The sequence below is a fragment of the Ailuropoda melanoleuca genome, chromosome 7, assembly GCF_002007445.2.
Source record: "Ailuropoda melanoleuca isolate Jingjing chromosome 7, ASM200744v2, whole genome shotgun sequence".
NCBI classification, from domain to species: domain Eukaryota; kingdom Metazoa; phylum Chordata; class Mammalia; order Carnivora; family Ursidae; genus Ailuropoda; species Ailuropoda melanoleuca.
The window spans coordinates 132,313,024-132,333,408 of record NC_048224.1 but is presented as its reverse complement, the minus strand read 5'-3'; the positions used below and the strand labels follow the sequence as shown (position 1 = coordinate 132,333,408).

Genomic DNA, 20,385 nt, shown 5'->3' with positions numbered 1-20,385 from the left:
TTCCAGCTTCCAGAAGTGTGAGAAAATAAATTTCTGTTGTTTAAGCCCCCCCCCCCGTCAGTGGTGTTTTGTTATGGTAGCCCTAATAGACTAAGACACCCTATGATCCTAAGCAAGTTTCTTCACCAATGAGAGACTGTGAGAAGAAATGGAGACGGTATCTTCTTCTTGGGGTTATTCTGAGATCAGTGATTTAATATGAAACACCTACTGGGTAATGGTGCTCAAATTAGTTTGCTGAGTGAATGACCGAAGGAGAAAATGCTATGGGTAAAACCGTTATACAAACTGATGGATCCTAGAGCAACTTGCATGAGCCCCTTTAGTTTCTGGGAGAAGGCAAGTTTGGATGTGTTTTCGGTGCTGCACCAGGCTGGCCTAATGATAGGCCAACATAGTAGTGGGGAAGGGAGCAGCTTGAAGATTTTATCTAAATGAACTTTTTTTATGCCTAGGAGCTGGGTAAAAGCAAATAGCCAATGTAGGCATTTGAGTATTGTAAGTCTTCTTAAATCCAGAACAACATTTCTTGAATACAATATATTTTTTGAAGGAACAGTAACTAAGTGGTATATATTTGACTTACAGCCTCCTTTAGATGCTGCTTAAAGAGCTCTCAAGATTCTGAACAGTAATACACATCTTTTGGAGTAATAATGGCAAGCACTATCTGCAAAGACTGTTCTAAACACTGTACATGCATTAACTTATTTATTCTTCAAAACAATTTATAAAGTATATGCTATTATCCCCACCTTATCAATGAGGAAATAAGCACAGAAACATTAATCTTAACTTGCCCAAGATGATACAGCTAGCAAGTACAGAACCAGTATTTTGAACCTTCAGTGCTTCTATGAAGACTCATAAGGAGAGTGACCAAGAAATAGTGACAGGAGTGTTACTAATTTTGAAAGAGAAGTGTGCAGTAACTTGCACATAGCTTTTGGAAAATTAGTCTCTATAAACGTCAATGTGCTCTTAATAACTGCTGATCTTATATATCAAGTTATTCAGTGATCATATATATCAAGACTTTTAAAAATTGTTTTCGGCCAATAGGCAATTTGTATAAACTCACCCTCTTTCTTAGGTGTCACCGTATTCTTTATGTTGCATTTGTCTCCTTTCCTCTTGGTTCTTTCTATCTACGTCTTCTCTGAAATGTTTCATTGAACTCTATGCAATTGCTGATATTCAACCATGTTGGACCTACAAAAATGACTTCTTTTGGTTCAAGCTAATATAATTAAATTTTCTATTTCCTATTTTAAAGTCTCATAGGAATCTAAAATTATAGTCATAATGTATATCGTTTCATTGATTATAAAAGTCTGATATGAGATAGTTTCTTATAACACACTACTTAGGCGCAATTGTCACATACTTCAGAATTCCAAGGGTATTACCTACCTAAAACAAAGGTTCAAAACATTCACATTATTAAAAGTAGAAAACAAAACTTTATTTGATGAAAACTTCTTAAAAGTTCCAGTGTGAAGTAACAAAATCAACAACCTACAAATTTCTTTCAGTCCTTTGCATTTCACGCAAAATATTCTCTTCAGAAAAATGACCATTTCATAATATATATCCCTGTCTGTAGGCTAGGCGTGTCTGAGTGGATAAATGGATATAAAATTCAAAAACGAAAATGAAAATACTTTAAAAATAAATCTGAACCCTCTCCTTGAGGTGTATTGCAACATGGTTACCAACATATTCAGCACCTTGTAATAATCAAGTTACTGATTTGAGTCAAGGAACAGCCCCTGAAATGAAAGAACAAGTCACAGGTTGGCAGCAGAAGAAAAACTGACATCAACTAGAGAGGAGCTCAAATATATGAAATCCACTCTTTCTGAACTATTTAACACTCACTTCAAACAGCTAATTGTACAGATTTTAAAAAGAAGCAGCTCAGAGTTGGGAATATAGATATAACATTCCTCTGAGTGACATAACATTCCTAATGCATCTTTTACTGCTGTTAACAACATAGGACTCCACGCTGAGGGACTAATTAAATATCAGAAGATTTCATTTCACAGATTACCTTGGATATAGAAACTTTGGATCCCACTCATTCTTTTATTCTATTCCAAAACAAGTTTCATTAGATGGTAAGATACTAAGTCAAAAAAGTCAAGAATATCCTGAATCAATGCACCAATAGAAAAGATGAGTTTCTTGAGTCTTCTCTTTTGCCTCTTTATTGAGGATCCTGAGAAAGTTAGTCAGGAAACAAATGAGGCAGGCAAGATACTGCTTACAAGTAAAAGAATTCTGGATTCACTAAATAATTTTAAATGAGCTTTAACCATGAGAGGAAACTAGAAATCAACAGCCCCAATTTTGTTTAAAAGGGCAGATGGTGCCTTACATTTTGAGTTTAGGAATAAAACTATCTGCAACAAATGTCTGGTGATTAAGTCATAAGAAATAATTTCATGCTTAAGTATTGAAAATCATGATGCTATTAAGTGAATTTGTGTTTGATTTGTTTTTATGCGATTTATTGGATTTTGTGAAATTGTCCATAATGTTTTCAAACTCTTCACTTTAAAAGGACAGTAATCTGTGCTTATCTGTTTATATATCTGAAATCACCCATCATAATCATATACAAGCTTATTTACTGGAGAACTACAAGGTTATGTTTTATACCACAAGATCTGTTCCTATTTAGTGTAGACTTAATAAAATCTTCTACTGTCTTACTGCAGTCTTGTATAGACCAGTAGTGTGTGTAACCGAAGATGTTCAGTACCCAGCATGGTCAATCATTCCCATCATAATCACTGTAACCCTGATAGCCACTGTTCCTTCTCTCATGGATACTGGACATCTTCTTCCATGCCGAGTCCTGATGGAAACTAGCACTGAAAGACCGGCCCAGACGCCCACGCTGCTTCTTGGAGATATTATCTTCACTCTCTGATTTGGCAATTCCCTGGGCATGTGTTGGAGGTTGTGATTCTTGTCGAACAGTTCCAAATGGAAAGTTCCAAAGGCCAAATCTTTGCCAATGAAGTCTCTGGAATGCTATGATGCAATGCAGATTTCCCCCAACCTGAGAAGAAAAAAAGTTGGGTTAAGAAAATAAAAGGAATTATGTTAATAATGTGGGTTCCTATGAATTCCCTTATTTTTCCCCTTCACCTGCCTCAAAACAGACATCATCAGATTGCCTTATCCTGCATCTTTCTTGACCAGCTGCCTTTACAAAAATATAACAATGCCCACAGGAGCCAAAACACTCCCCCCCCCATATTCCTCTCCACCAGTCACACACACTATAACCTCCCCAATATAATCCCCAGTATAATCCAAACTCCAAGATTTGGGGCACCTGGATGGCTCAATCAGTCAAGCAGCCAACTCTTGATTTCGACTTGGGTCACGATCTCAGGGTTGTGAGATCAAGCCCTGCATCTGGCACTGCACTCAGTGCAGTTTACTTGGTATTCTCTCTCTCTCTCCCCCTCTGCCCCTCCCCCCCACACTCACTCGCTCACTCTCTCTCTCTCAGATAAATAAATAAATAAGATCTTCCAACACCAAGATCATCCTTCTTCCTATCTCCTACACATTCTTGATGTTAGTAGCATGTCAGTGGGATGTCAATCCACAGACTCTACCTATCCCTGAGAATGTCCCCCAGTCCCCTTGTGTACAAATGGCTCTGCTTCATGGCCACAGTTCATTTAGCTCAGGAGTGAACACCTGACCCAAGCTGGGCCAAAACTATGGAACTCGGCCAGAGGCAGGTGGGTCTAGACTGCTCATCTCAAAGGGAGATATAAGTTGAAGTTCCTGATCTATAGGAACTAAATAATCAGATAAGAATAGCATACAACTCCCAAAAGAATGAGACAGATTTAGCTACTTGGCCCTGCTGACATTCTTTTAGCTGATACCAGTCCCTTATGAATCCAGGCTAGAGTTTTTCCTTTTCATTCTAAAGATACCCCTGTGTCCTGAAAGTAATTTTCACTTTTCTATCTAAGAATCTGAAGTGGATTATTATTATTTACAACCTGAAGAGTGCTGAGTAGAATACTGCATTTTGGCTGGTTGGGAAATATCTTCAAATACTATTGTGTTCTTACCTTCTTTGTTTTTCGATACTGCAGCCCCCTCTCCAAGTGTCGGATATCTAGATATTCTGGATTTTGAGTGTTGAGATCAATAACAATATCTGCCCACCTGTAGTGAAAAAGGAAGGATAAAGCACACTTTTCTCTAAGTACAAAATACCATTGTAATGGAATCTTTTTAAAAGATGTTATTTATTTATTTATTTATTTATTTGAGAAAGAGAGAGCATATGAGCAGGGGGAGGGACAAGCAGACTCTGCGCTGAGTACAGAGCCCAATGCAGGGCTCAATCTCACAACCCCAAGATCACGGCCTGAGCTGAAATCAAGAGTTGGATGCTCAACCCACTGAGCCACACAGGCGCCCTGCAATGGAACACTTCACACGAGCAACGTGCTACAATATTACCATGACACTAATTCTCTTATATCAAGATTGTTCCACCTACCAAGCTTTAATTCTTTTTTTATGACATTTCTGTTTAACCAACTATTGCCAAGATTCTCAGTCTTTAAATAGTTACTTTCACAAAGAAATACATATGTATCAAGCTGCTACATGACATCCTGCAGGCTAGAGTAGAAACAATCCATGTTTGCTTTTTAATTAACGTTAAGTTTTCAAAAGTTTTCAAAAGATTTAAAAGTTACATGAGTGTGCCTGGGTGGGTGTTCGACTCTTAGTTTTAGCTCAGGTCATGATCTCCTGGTTGGAAGATGGAGTCCCGCCTCCAGGTCCACACTCAGCTCAGTGGGGAGTCGGCTTCCCACCTCCCTCTCCCTCCACCCCTCTCTCCCACCTCCACATGCTCCCGCCGCTTTCTCCTTCTCTCTCCCTCTCTGAAATAAATAAATCTTTAAAAAAAAAAAAAAGTTGGCATGCATTTATTCACAGACAACATGACTGATTGTATAGAAAATCCAAAGCAATTACAAATTACTTTGGATTATAAAACTACTACTGAAATTAATGTGTTTGATAAAGATGCAGTATTCAAGGCCTATATATATAAATAAGTTGTATTTTTGTACACTACCAGAAAATAATTAGGAAGTGAAATTTTTTTAAGGAAAGTGCCAAAAGGTGCAAACTTCCAGTTACAAGTAAGCACTAGGTTTTATAATGTACAACATGGTGACTACAGCAAACTCTGCTCTATGATATATAGAGAAGTTGGTGAGAGAGTAGATCCTAAGCCCTGTCATCACAAGGAGGACTTTTTTGTTAACTAAACCTGTTGTGATCATCATTCCACAATATACGTAAATCAAACCATCATGCTGTACACCGTTAACTTATATAGTGATATGTACCAGTTATTTCTCAATAAAACTAGAAAATAGACAAATTTTTTAAATAAAATTTTGTAAAAGCCAATTTAAAATACCATTAAAACACTGTATTGTATGCTTGCAATTAGCTAAAAGAGTAGATCTTAAGTGTTCTCACCACACACACAGAAAAGGTAACTATGTGAGCTGATGGATATGTTAATTAACACTTGATTGCGGCAATCATTTCACACAGTATATATCAAATCCGTACATTATACATTTTAAATATATATAGTTGTATTTGTGTATTATGCCTCAATAAAGCTGGGAAAATAAAAAAATTTAAATAAAAAAAGGAATAACAGTATCAAATACTGGTGAAGATATGAAGAACAACTGGGCTCTCCACAATGCCGGTGGGAGTGTAAAATGGTACAACCCCACAGAAGAACGTTCTCCCAGTTTCTTAAATACACATAATCAGCAATTCCACTCCTAGGTATCTACCCAAGAGAAATAAAACATGTCAACATGTCCTCAAAAAACTTGCACAAGAAAATGTGGCATATCCATACAGCAGAAAATTATTTGTCCATATCAAGGAATGTAGTTCTGGTCCATGCTACAACACAGATGAACGTTGAAAACATTATTCTAAGTGGAAAAAAAAATCAGACACAAAAGGCCACACATTTTATGATTCCATTTATATGAAATGTCCATATTAGGCAAATGCACAGAGACAGAAAGTAGATCAGTGTTGCCAGGGGCTGGGGGGCAGAGGACTGGGGAGTGACTGCTAACGGGTATGGGGTTTCTTTTGAGGGTGACGAAAATGTCCTAGAATTAGGTCATGGTGACTGATGCTCAACTCTAAATACACTAAAATCCATTGAACTGTACATTTTTAAAGAGTGCACTTCATGGTATGTGAATTTTATTTCAATGAAACTGTTACTTAAAAAATTTTTAAAGACATGTACATTAATGTTCCTAACAGTTTGACCCACAACAGTCCACATTCAAAACAATCCAAATATGTCATCAACAGGAAAACAGATGGCAAATTGCGGTATACTTACAGTACCGAATACCACTCAGCAATGAAAAAGAAGCATGACATGCATGACAAAGTGGATGAATCTCACAAGGTTACTTAAATGATAGAGGCCAGAGAAGAAAGAATATTGTATGACTCCATTGACATGAAATTCAAGGACATGCAAAGCAATTCCACAGTGAGAGAAAAGAGGTTGTCTCTGGAGACCGTAAGGAAAAGAGAATGAGGGTATTTTCAATGCAATGAAAGTCCTCCATATCATGATTGGGGTGGTGATTAGACAGGTGTATTCAGTTACCAAAATCCACCTAATTATACAATTAAGATCTGTGCATTTCACTACATGTAAGTTTTACCTAAATTAAAGAGAAAAGGGGAAATTAACATACTTTTTACAGTGAATAGCAGGGTGTTTTCTACTTGATTCTCCAATTAAGATCCAATATTCTACTTCTTGTGGTGAGAGGGGACCCCTGCTAAATATAAAATACATTCATAGTAAGCTTATTAAGGCCATTCACTCCTTTGAAAATATTGCTTCAACTATGTTAATAAAAGATATACTAAAGTTTATTCAAACATGACATTCATTAATGCTAGAATAGATACTGGAGTTTAGGCTTGAACAAATTTCTTAAGGCCATTAAAGAGAAAGCATAAATTAAACTTAGCTCTTGATCCCTATTATAAAATATAGGACTGAAAAAAAATGAAATATACCACCTCTCAGCATCAAAAAAGAAGAAAAACATCATGGGATGCTACCAATACTCTAGCTACTCCTCTCCTTTCACTGTGCATTTAAAAAGTTTCAAAAGGCATCCTAAAAATAAAACCCTAAAGTATACCAATGCCCTAATCCCACCTTTGGAAACTAATTCCAGTCAGTCTGGAGTCGAGTGCAGGGAGGGATTTGCCCAGTTGCAAAGGCATCTCAGGCGATTGTTAGGTACAGGCAGAGGTGGAAAACTCTCCCCTAATGGGTACAAAGTAGGAGGACCTACGGTTTCACATTTTATATTTGATAGATGTCTGCAGTAAAGTGAAGTTGCAGAATGAAACCATAGAAGAAACAACATACCTCTCCTCCAAAGCCAAGAATAAGACACTTCAGGATTTGGAGAGATCAAGTAGTTTCCCCCTTGCTCCTCATTCACAAAAAGACAATGTCCTGCTTCCTAGTTTCCCAGGTCTCAGGATCCTGTCCCAGGACCCCGACACCCCACAGTGCCTTCAGAGGGACTCAGCCTCAAAGAACCCATCCTACCCCCAGATGACCGAGCCATGCACTCCCTGCCTGACCCTCAGGTTTCACTGAAAGAGCAGTGCTGCCCCTTCGTCCTCTCAAGTACCGATGCCCCCCCACCCGAGACAAAGGGGGAACACTGATAAATTCCACATTTTTCACCATGAGAAAAGAAGATGCTGCTTCATGTACTCAGGTGGGACAACTTTTTGATACAAGATTCCACAACTCATTTTCCATGTGGATAAAAACACCATGACGTAATATGGGAGGTCCTATCCAACTGTTTCGTAACAAATGTAAAAATGATTTTTCAGACGTCCTTCTCTTCATGAGTCTGAACGACAGTATCTAAGTGGATAATGTAAAAGCACAACTAACCAAATGCAATTCTACAAAAGAATTAGCAAAAATATTGAAGAATAGTTTAACTTAAAAAAAAAAAGAATAGTCTAACTTGATGTAAAGAAAGCAAATTACCAAATCATCCAATTTCTGAACGACTAAATATCTCTTAAATGCTTTTTACCACACATTTTCTTGGTGAATTACCCACATAAAATATGTAAATGCTTACCTGAATGCTTTATTAGCTTTAACAGGGGTTGCTTCAAAGCCAATTGGACAAAAATAATGATTTTGGCAATGATAGATATAAGCCAGCGATTCATCTTTCAATCCATGAGTTAACTTCGACAAGGCCCCAGAAGCTACACAAAACAAAAGCAAACAAACTAAGGGACCATAAAGCACTGTCCATCCTTTACACAAACAACTAGTTAAGGATCAAAAGACATTACTTGGAACACAATGACATTGCTAAGGAAAAATGAGAAACTATTGACAGATACAAAAAATATTAACACATTCACTTTCAGTTTTACCCTTTCGACTGAAATTCAGATAAACTGAACAGCAAACTAAAGACCTAAGCAATGCCCTTGCTCATCAAACCTTCTAATGGCACATACTTGTCTACAAAATGTAATAACCACATAAAACCCAATACCTAGCCTATATAACAATGGTCTCAACTTTTCTGGTTGTGCACATCTGTCACTGGAAATTTCTGAATAGACATGCCCATTAGAAGTATTTTTGTTTACAGACAATATGGACTACTGCACTAATATGACTTTATAAAAGATATACAAAAAGTAAGAATTTTTAAATTAAATTAAAATACTGGCATTCTAGTGTGTTCTTCCCATTCCACAGTGGTCGTCTCACACAAGCTTCAGTGGTATGTACACTGATGTTGATGGGTAAATGTAAACTCCAGATAAGACACAAACCCCCAACATGCAAACTTTTCCCCACAACACACACTTTAGTCTTTCTACAAAAGCTACCCAGACTATAGGAACAGCTTTCATAAGCCAAGTGAGGAGATAAGAACATCTCTGACAGGGTGGTCATACCACAGAATCCTCTTATAACCATTCCTCCTTTTATATTTCCCACAGCTCTATTAGTTGTGAAGTCATTTCAAAAGTATTACCATAAGCAATAAGTTTTTACCAGCATTCAATACTTAAAGCCATTAACTGAGGTTTCATTAACTTGTATCTCCTGGAAGAAACTAAAATATTCATGAACAAATAGCCCGTTAAAACTGGAAACCCTAAAAATAGGTGAAGTCGATGAAAGCTGGCAACTTATGGTTTCCCCCGATTGACTTTCTGGCCACTGATATAGTGAAGAGCACTAAGAACGGCAGGTCAATGGCTGTAGCAAAGCTAACGCAGCAGGACGCCACCCAACCCCTGCAGACACACACAATTTGTGAGCTGCGTGGGGACAGTAACATTTCTGGCTTCAATTCCTTCTCCAAGGCTTCATCTAGGTCTTTCCCATAGATTTTTTTACTTCATGACTGCCACCAGGGCATATCTGCATGGCAAGGTAATCTTTTCCACTAAAATTTCTATCTCATGATGACACATGATAAATCTTTCTGCAGCTTTTGGTTGACTTCCCTTGGCAATTTAAAAACTAACATCCAAGGGCAGCTCTAAATGAATGCCCATCAGAACTAAAATTCAGAAGAGGGTCATTATGTCATTACCATAGTTGAACATCATTATAGATCTAGGTTCCAGGATCGTGAGCAAATGTAAATGTAAGCATTTGGACTTCTGACAAATTCAATCATTACAAAAGATGGTTATACACATAATTGGCTTAGAAAAAACTCTTAAAATCTTTTTTCAAATTGTGAAAATGTCATATAGAAGGTTTTCCCAGAAAACTAAAACTTTTCCCCAATAATTAAAACCTTTAATAAATAACTAAAACTTATAATAAAAAGAATTTTTATTATAGCTTTTTAATGGACATCTTTAAGTATTTCACATTTTCCTTCTTTAAAGTCAAACATAATACAAAACACCTGATTTCATTAGGGTGCCTGTGAAGAGTAATGACTCTAATGTTCTAGAATATATTCAAGATTTCAGGAGCAAATGAGATAGGTAAGAGCTCTCATTAACCTTCATCTTTTTATCTGCTGCAAACCCTCTTTGACCATGTCCTCATTTTCTGGAAGATATGAGGTGAGGGGGGGGCGGTTTCTATAGAATAATAATTATCGGCTTAGTGCTAGTCAGGGATGTTCTTGCTCCTTACTTCAAGGTTCTGGTAGATTTAGATTAGGGATTAGCAAACTTTTCCTTGAGGGGCCAGAGAGTAAATATTTGAGGTTTGTGGGTCATGAGCCCTCCTCCTTCTAGTCACCTCTGCTATTGTAGCATGGAAGCAGCCATAGGCAATGTGTCAGCAAATGGTTATGGCTGTGTTCCAGTCAAACATTGTTTACAAAAAGGACTATAATTTGATGACCTCTAATTTAATAATAATCTTCAAACTTTTCTGGACATGGAACCCTTCTGCAAGGAAAGTTGACATGGAAGGCTAGTGCATTAAAAGGCTAGAAGCAGAGTTGCTGTGGCCAGAAAGGAAGTAGGGAATCTGGATGCCCAGTCCTCTCTCCTCTCAGCACCAAGGCACTGCCATAGAGTTCCCATGGCTCAACTGAGTGCAATTTGAAAATCACTGAATTTTCTATCAATGGAAGACCCAGCTCTTGATAGAAATACTACAGCAGTAGTTCTCAAGCTTGACACACAGGGCTTATTAAACAACTGATTGCTGGTACCCAACCCCAGAGTGCCTGACCCAGTAGGTCGGGAGGGGGAACCAAGAATTTGCATGTGTAACAAGTTAGCAGGTGATGCTGATATTGGTCCAAGGGTCACATTTTGAGACTTGGTCTAGAGCTAAAGGAAAATTCCATTTAACTCAATGCAGTAAGCAATTTGTGAACACCTACTAACTATAACAGGAACTGCAGGAAAACAAGAGGCAAGTATTCACAGTACCTCGACCTGCCCTCCTAGGGAAGATAAAACAAGTAACTTTACTATAGAGTGGAATAAGACAGTGCCACAGAAAAGGGATATAATTCAAAGGAGGAAGAGCACATCAGGTTTGAAGAATCAAGAAGGGTGGCATTCAGGACAGAACTTAACGAAGTGGTAGGATTCCAACAATCCAGACAGAGGAAAGGCCAGGAGGAGAAAATGAAATCATTGCAGGGGAGGGATGTAGTCATGGAACAGCAAGTGGTCTAGTTTAGAATATAGGGTACGATAGCATAGCGAGTCCTACCGTAGGGCACCCCCAGAATTTCAGGACAAGGTCAGAAAAAGATCACCTTCTGAAATAAAAGACAGTAAATACAGTATTTAATGCATTAAGATAGTCATCCAAGGAAGTACTTCTAGGCAGGAGAAGACAAAAAAATGTGTTACTGATGGAAACGGAATTCAGAACAATGCTCAGCCTAGACCAGAGTATTTCTAAAAAATCCAAAGCCCACGTGACAAAGCAACCACTTCCAACTGCAGGGCCTGATCTGTATGGTGCACAAGAAGGAGAAAAGAACTACTAGAATCAGCTGGGCTGCTATACAGTGAGGAGGAGCATACTTCCTGAGCGGCCACCAGGAGAATTCTGGTCCCTTTGGTTATGTATTTCTCACTCTAAGTTAACACATAAACATTCTGGTGTTCTTTGACTCTGTTTAGTGCAGGTTGGTTCTATGGAGTCTGATCATCTACAGGAAAGCTAGAGAGAATTCTGGAAGAATTTGTCACAATGTTATTTTACACCTTCAAAGACATGAACCAGATTCTTTAATCCAGAAACATAGTATTATCCTGAAGGCTCTTCCTTCCTTGACATCTTTTAAATACAACTGGTCCGTGTAGGACAGCAGAAGGCCAATATGCATTGGCTTTGAATGAAACCAAGGATTTTATGATTTAAGCAGGCACTAGAGAACTCCTGAAGTAGAAGGATCTATTAGCACTGCACATTGAAAAGTGCTGTCGTGTCTAACGAGGGGATGAGGAAGACAGGATATTAATGCGTAGTCCTCCTGAGACGTGCTAAGGCACTGTGGTAAACTCAAAACAGTGGCCTCAGTGAGATTACACGTGTGTCACAATGGAACAGGGTAGAGGTAGCTATTCTCGGTTAAGCAAAACTAAGGAGTTATAATACATACTAGAATAAAAATGAAATACATGAACATTAGTATAATTGTTAAGCTAGCTGATTTTTAAAAAAATGAATCTAGGGGCACCTGGGTCACTCAGTCAGTTAAGCATCTGCCTTCGGCTCAGGTCATGATCCCAGGGTCCTGGGATTGAGCCCCGTGTCTGGCTCCCTGGGGAGTCTGCTTGTCCCTCTCCCTTTGCCCCTTCCCCCACTCCCACTGGTGAACTCTCTCTCTCTCTCTCTCTCAAATAAATAGATAAAATCTTTTAAAAAATTTTTAAAAATTAATCTAGACTTCCTTGGCACAAATATTGGTGGCTAGGTGAACCAACAGTTTTAAGTTACCTGCATAATAATCATAGTAATATAATAAGTGAACCAACAGTTTGAACTAATTGTTGACCACTCACGGCACAAACTTTTATTTTGAGTAATTACATCTCTGAAAAAAAATACTTCTACTCATATTAACAGTTAATCTGTTAACTTCATCAAAGCCCCTGTATTTTGTTTCTATTCTGTGAGTGAGCTCGATTTCCATTTACTGAGGGACCCCTGGAAATGAGCATGTCAGCAAGCCCTGGGGAGTTACAAAGTCGAAGAAGCCTAGTACCCAGGAGAACAGGCCTAATGATTCTTTACAAATAATTGAAACAAAAAGAGAATATACATCTCGAAGTGTTTCTCAAATGAACAGCAGCAAGTGATCATGGTTTTCACTACCGAACATCCCAGAGACATGAGAAAAGCCTATTTCTCAACCCTTTCTTCCACAGAGGGAGAACAGAAAGGTCTTTTGGTTGACACAAGCACCGCCCGTCCCTCTGAATATGGTCAGAAGTTCGAGGACAACCCCAGCGAGGTCCTGGGTCGCCACATATGGACTCAGTGCTATTGAAGGCTACGGTTAAGGACCTGGACGGACACACTGAAAACATGAAGCATAAGGCTTCACAAGCCAAATGCCAAAGGACAGATGCAAATAATCAGTCTTGTAGGAAGAGGAACGGGCACCTGAGAGACAGGGAGAGCTTCAGCCATAGAGCAGGGTTTGCACAGGACAACTGATTAGTGAGGAGGAAGACAAGAAAATTCCAAGGTGGGAAGCAGATCGATTACCCTTCAGGAAATACACATAGAAAAAGACAAAGTCAGGAGTCAAGTATTGTAATAGGGAAAATGAAAACAGAAAGAAAACTGGGAAAATATATTATTAAAATGCATTTGAAGAAATGGCAGCAACTCTGCTCCCCCTGCCAAGAAAAGGGGGTTGGGGCAGGGGAAATAGGTGAATGGTAGTTTATTCCATTCCTCGGTGACGGATATCGGAGGAAATGTGAACATACGGGTAAAAAAAGTCCGTATGGCCCAGGGCCACACAGCCTAGATTATTAGGGGGCACTGGTGAATCTACACAGCAAATCATTCAGTTAACAAAGTCATGAAGGACTCAAGTGGATTTTTTATTCCAGAACAGTGGCTCCCAAATCAACTGTCTCCAGGGCCCCATTAGTATTTTCCTACATTCCATTAATAAGTAACTACATTTTCCTACTTTGGGAATTTGCTTAAATTTATATAACTGATGCTTCTGCTATACTCAGGTTTTCTTTGATACCATATTCTTTCTGATATCCTATTTTCTTTCATATTATAATTTCTGAGTCTTGGTGATTCCCCTGATTTCCTTGAATTTTACTGACCCTTCTCTGCATAGGTCCTGCCCCTCTGTCTAGATGCTGCTGATACTAATACAACAAAAATCCATGAACTTCTCTGATGAAATCTTCTTCTGATTGGTAGGCGATAAGAGAAGCAAGTAAAGGACTCATGAGTCCTAGGCTGGTGTCTCCTGAGGCCCTCCTCGTAATGCACCCTTGGGACAGCAGCCCAAGTACTGTATCACAGTACTTTTCCATTGTCTCAGACACATGTGTGACATCCTCCCCATCGATTAGGGCATTATTTATAGAAAAGGTCTGCCAATCGCTGCTCTAGGTTAATGATTTTCAGTGTGGACACATCGAAGTGGTTACACAAGACTCCTTGGGGCACAGAAATGAAATATTAGAACATTTACTTTTCTTTATTGTCACACTAAAAAAAAAAGTTAAGCTTTACTAATATTTATTCTATGGATTGAGCACGCATGTACGAAAGGTCACATGTCACACACGTGCAGTCACCAGAGAAGGGTGGGGGTCCCGCAGGCGAGGTGCTGGCTCACATCACTGATTACTGTGCCGTGACACCCTTGCACATTCACTTGCTTCCAGCAAACTTCTGTGTTCAGTGTAAATTTTATAAGACCTTCAATGAACAGAATCATTATTATACTTTGTAATAACTGGAGAATGTTTAAATCTTTGGGACCAGAAAAACATTCTACTTATCTTGTGAAAATAAATGTGAAAATCTTATAATAAAATCAAGGTCTGGGGCACCTGGGTGGCTCAATCAGTTAGGCATCTGATTTCAGCTCTGGTCATGATCTCAGGGTCCTGGGATCAAGCGCCACATTGGGCTCCCCACTTAGTAGGGAGTCTACTTGTCCTTCACCCTCTCCCTTTGCCCCTCCCCCTGCTCATGCTGTCCCTTTGCCTCCCTCTCAAATAAATAAAATCTTTTAAAAAAATTAAATTAAATTAAATTTAAAAAGTTCTTCTAAAAATTATCCATTTTCTTTCACAAAAAGTGTCCCAAACCCACTGACTGGATAATGACATTCCAGTAACACTGATGCCAACAACAGTCACCCTGGCAGATATTTTTTTCACAAGAAAAATATGTGGGGCACCTGAGTGGCTCCGTCAGTTGAGCATCTGCCTTTGGCTCAGGTCATCGTCTTGGGGTCCTGGGATCGAGCCCTGCAGGCTCAGCAGCAAGCCTGCTTCTTGCTTTCTCTCACTATCTCTGTTGTTATCTCTGTCTCTCTCTCTAATAAATAAATAAAATCTTTTTAAAAATCTGAAAATCAAACAAAACCCTTGTGCTAAGGAGAGATAGAGCATTTTGGGGGAAAAAATGTTAAGTAATGTTTCTATCAGTCTATAATTTTGTTGCTGAAAATAATGTATGTTAATTATAAAAAATATTAACCATATAATAGCTCTGAAATGCACTAGGATCATTAAAAGAAGCCAACACTGGGACCCACGGAACAACAAGTGGTTAGGTTTGAGATCTGAAATCAGGCAGACCAGGTCTGACTCCTGAATGTACCACTCACGAGCTGTGCAACCCGTTGAGCTCACTGAACTTTCCATGTCTGTTTCCTCATCAGGGAAGGGGGAATGGTACATCTGTATAGGATTGCTACAGAATTAAAGCAAGGAAGTCAGCACAGTGCCTAGCACACACGAAACTCACACTCAAAGATGGTTTTACTACCATAAAATTAATTCTTAAAAACTGAGAAGAAGGAATGTATTAGTAAAATGCATCAAAATGCCCTTACATTTAAATAAAATCACCCGGGGCACCGGGGTGGCCCAGTCAGTTAAACTTCCAACTCTATTTCAGCTCAAGTCATGATCTCAGGGTCCCAAAATCATGCTCAGCAAGGGGTCTGCTTGTCCCTCTTCCCCTGCTACTCCCCCTGCTCGCAAGTTCACGCGCTCTCTCTGTCTCTCTCTCTCTCTCAAATAAATAAATAAGCAATCTTTTAAAAAATTTAAAAATAAATGAAATTACCCTCAAAAGTTAATATCCTATGAGCGAGATGACAGTAGTCAATATGATATATAACACAGTCATGGTAATTAAGAGTGTCTTGTTTTATGGACTGATGTTATAAGCTACCATTACCATAAACAAAAATACAGACCTGGCAAGAATAAAAATCTACAATCAACATAATTAATATTATTTTCCTTTAATTTGAAGAAATAAAGTATAAGATGTCTCTTCCCTAGAACAAAATATACATACATTCTTAGGAAATGTGTGATGGGGCTAACAGGCAGAAATTATTAAACATTAGTAGAAAGTACACTAAGGAACCACTAGTTACCAAAGGTGCTCCTTACTTGCCAGTGTTGATTTTTAAAAAAAAAAGAAAAAAGACTTTAAAACTCTAAAACTGTATAAAACATTCAGGATTAAAGCAGAAATAATATACCAAATGAAAGTCAAGCCACTAATCTGATACAGTATATAGAAAACTCTTTCTATATACATATATTTCCATAACTGGTACTGATGTGGGAAATGGGCAAAAGAAATGTAACAATTTTTAAATTAAAATCTCCTTACAGCGTGCTGCCTACCGACATACACTTGAAACATACAGAGCGTGACCTTCCTCAAGGAACCCGTGGCTGCCTTAGTGCCTTCAAGTTTAAAAGGAACCTTATCTTGGCAGCCGCTGGCCCCTCAAGGTCCTAAAAGCCTTGCTTCCAGATTCCTTGGAGACTGGCGCTACCCCTAACCCCCATTAATTAAAAAGTATACAATCAGTTACTCCTCACAATCCCAGTATAGCTCTTTCTGCCCACAGGTCCTGTCCCATGAATAGGGAAGGGGTGAAGGTCTAGGCAGGAGAGATAGGAGCCCCTGACTAGGCTCCTGAACTATTCCTGGCAGGTGGAGACGCTGAGAAAGAGGGGAGTGAGAGATAAGGGAACAAACCAAGATTACAGAAGAATCTCAAGGCCACAAGTTTCCCAGTCAGTTCTCAATAGAAGATTGCCAGTAAAAGCCCACGGTGACAACCCATTCACGGCCCCTCTCACTCTAGAGAGTTGTTTTCTTTCCTTTCCGCTCTCATCTTCACTTACTAAACTTTCACTTGACTTCACCCTTTTGTGTCTGTGAGATTCATTCTTCAACTGCGTGAGACGAGAACCCTGAAGCCCTGCAACAGGACCACTGCTAATTAAACTGTGCTTGCTGTAGTTCCTATACGAACAGCTACAAATAAACCTGTTTAAAGAAAGAGTCGTTGATCATAACACACAAGTTTAATCACAGAAATCAGGTAATGTTCACGTTGTCTAAAGTGTAGGACTGTTTCATACAACAGAACATAAACATGAAAATAAACACAAATACATAAAACATAAAGTTTTTAAACTGATCCATCGTTTTTCTTCCTTGGGATACAGAGACCCTGAATAACCCTGCCAACGACATAACAAAAGTACTGGATAAAATATTAAAAAGATCTGTTAAAATACGTAACTGAAGAATTTCCAGAGGCTAAAAAAGAAATAAAAGTAGAGGTCCTACGAAGGCCTTTGTCCTGAGGGTTTCTGCTAAACCCCGTAAAAGGTAAGGTTCTACTCTGATGGCTGCAGGAGGTATGCGGGAAACAAGGCTGGGGTGCCCAGGATGGAGAGGGAAGAAAGCCAAAACAGGCCTGTCACCCAAAATATGCCTCTTTGGCACAAAACTTATTTTGAGCTGAAGGCAATTAAGAAGCCGCAAATGCAGGAAAAGCTCTCTCAACCCTCCCCTTCCCTACCTTAAGGCAGGACGTAAATTCTCCCTTTACTGGAGACAGACTCTCAGCCCAGGGATGCCAACAGACGAATCTGCAAACAAACCTTACTCCATTAGTTCCCTCCCTTATAAGTAACCTTCCCTGGGACACCCTGGGCTCCAAAAATAGCCTCCCTTTGTCCCGTCACTTCTCTACAAATGTATTGCTCTTTGTTGTAGATGCTAAGTAAGCCGTTCTTTTTTTTTTTTTAAGAATGTTTTATTATGTTATGTTAGTCACCAAACAGCACATCCCTAGTTTTTGATGTAGTGTTCCATGATTCCTTACTTGCGTATAACACCCAGTGCACCATGCAATATGTGCCCTCCTTAATACCCATCACCGGCCTATCCCAATCCCCCACCCCTCTCCCCTCTGAAGCCCTCAGTTTGTTTCCCAGAGTCCATAGTCTCTCATGGTTCATTCCCCCTTCTGTTTACCCCCCTTCATTCTTCCCTTCCTTCTCCCACCAATCTTCCTGCTATTTCTTATGATCCATAAATGAGTGAAACCATATGATAATTGTCTTTCTCTGCTTGACTTATTTCACTTAGCATAATCTCCTCCAGTCCCGTCCATGTTGCTGCAAATGTTGGGTAATCGTTCTTTCTGATGGCTGAGTAATATTCTGTTGTATATATGGACCACATCAAGTAAGCCGTTCTAAGCCAGTATGCTGACTTACTTTTCATTGAGGATTCTCCCACCTGAAGTGTGCCGTACATGTTAATAAACTTGTCCATCTGTCTTTCTGTTACACGTCCCAGCTGAAAACCTACGATGGGCAGAGGTAAGGTTTTGTCTTCCCTTGCAAGAGGGCAAGAGGAGAGAACCCATGCAAAGCTACAACAACACATGGCAGTGTGAAGGGTAGCCAGAAATAAACCAACCACACAGAACAGAGACCAAAGGAATGGGCCTGTCGAAATTTTGGATTGATAGTGCAGCCAAGATTTCCTCTAAGAATTCAAAATCATAAACCAGTTCAAAATGATGCCACCTCTGTAGTCAAAACAAAAATCCTGAGCTAGAGAATTTAAATAAAAATGGTCCCAGTTCTCCAGGAAATGGGCAAAACTAAATGCAAATCTTCTCTCCTGATTCTTAAATTCAAACCAGGCCTCAAAGCCCTGCCTTAGAAGTAGATCCAACCAAACAGATTACAACTTTAAAAAATTAAACACACAAGGAAATACAACATCTCAAGGGAAATCTAAAAGAAACAAGAGAAAGTAGAATGAGACAAAAAATTTTTTTAAGATTATATTTATTTATTTGAGAGAGAGAGAGAGCACGAGCAGGGGGAGGGGCAGAGGGAGAAGCAGGCCCCTGCTAACCCTGAGATCACGACCCAAGCCAAAGGCAGACTCAACCCACTGAGCCACCCGTGCATCCTGACAAATTTTAGGTATTAGACCAAATACAGGGAAAAAAAGGTTTAATGTATTTGAAAAAACATAAAGGGGGCCTGAAATTATAAGAAACAGGAGACTTCCAAAAATAAAATGGGGAGGGTGAAATGTGTGAAGGTGGTTAAAGGTACATCTTCCAGTTATAAAATAAGTCAAGGGACATCTGGGGGGCTCAGTCGGTTAAGCGTCTGCCTTCGGCTCCAGTCATGATCCTGGGGTTCTGGGGCTGAGTCCCACCTCCAGCTCCTTGCTCAGCATGGAGCCTGCTTCTCCCTCTGCCTGCCACTCCCCCTACTTGTGCTCTCTCTCTCAATCTGACAGATAAATTAATTAATTAATTAAGTCAGAATTGGGGATGTAATGTACAGCATGGACACCATGGTTAACAATGCTGTATTGTATACTTGAAAGTTGTAAAGAAAATAAAGCTTGAAAGTCCCCATCACAAGAAAAGAAATCTGTGACTACGTGTGGTGACAGAGGCAAGATACCCCATGTGGTGGTCATTTGGAAACGTACACAAATAGCAAATCAGTATCATGTTATCTAGCTGAAATTAATATCATGTTATATGCCAACTCTACCTCAACTAAAACAAACGTTTTAAGCAGATTTGAAAAAGAACTAGATATTTCTGGAATGAAAAACATGATTGAATTTTTTTTAAACTGAAATTCAATGGACAACTAAAAAAAAAAAAAAAAAACTAGACACATTGGAAGAGAAAATTAGCAACCTGGAAAGTATATCCTTTCTTAGTTTTTAATTGTCTGACCAATTCCTGAGGGAGGTGTGTTGACAGTCTCACTAGAAACAGGAAAAAAAAAAAAAAACAGAAAAAGAAAAAGAAAAGCACGCCATTCATTTAAAGCTGCTTTTTCCACAGGGACAAGCTCTCTGCAAATGCACAGAATTCAGAGTAAGAATAAAGGCTAACATTTACTGAGTCCTTACTCTGTGTCACACAAGGGGCTAGGTACATTACAAATGTGTCTCTTTTTATCTTCATGGTGACCCTATGGGATGGCTACAAATATGGAAAGACAAAGGCCTACACTGGACTCAGTAAGTGGTCTTAAATGCCTTGTTCAAGGTCACAGAACCAGTATGTGTAGAAACCAACATGTCAACTCCAAGTGTGCCTGACTCATAACCAACTTGATATTCCTGCTACAGGTCAACAGAATATAACCTACTCTCTGTTCAGTCCTTCACCTTCGTAAACCAGGTACTCTCTCTCTTTAACC

At 39.1% G+C, this 20,385-nt stretch overlaps 1 protein-coding gene across 1 annotated transcript in view; it reads right to left on the bottom strand.

The window, feature by feature from the left end:
• LOC100472159 (DNA repair protein complementing XP-G cells) overlaps window positions 1-20,385 on the bottom strand; it is an 87,541-nt gene that overhangs the window by 44,767 nt on the left and 22,389 nt on the right. Inside the window, exons 7-10 of the mRNA XM_034665456.1 lie at window positions 8,259-8,391; window positions 6,825-6,911; window positions 4,113-4,209; window positions 2,842-3,073 (exon numbers count right to left, since the gene is read on the bottom strand). Of these exons, the coding sequence (XP_034521347.1) occupies window positions 2,842-3,073; window positions 4,113-4,209; window positions 6,825-6,911; window positions 8,259-8,391 (549 nt within the window). The remainder of the gene's footprint in view (window positions 1-2,841; window positions 3,074-4,112; window positions 4,210-6,824; window positions 6,912-8,258; window positions 8,392-20,385) is intronic.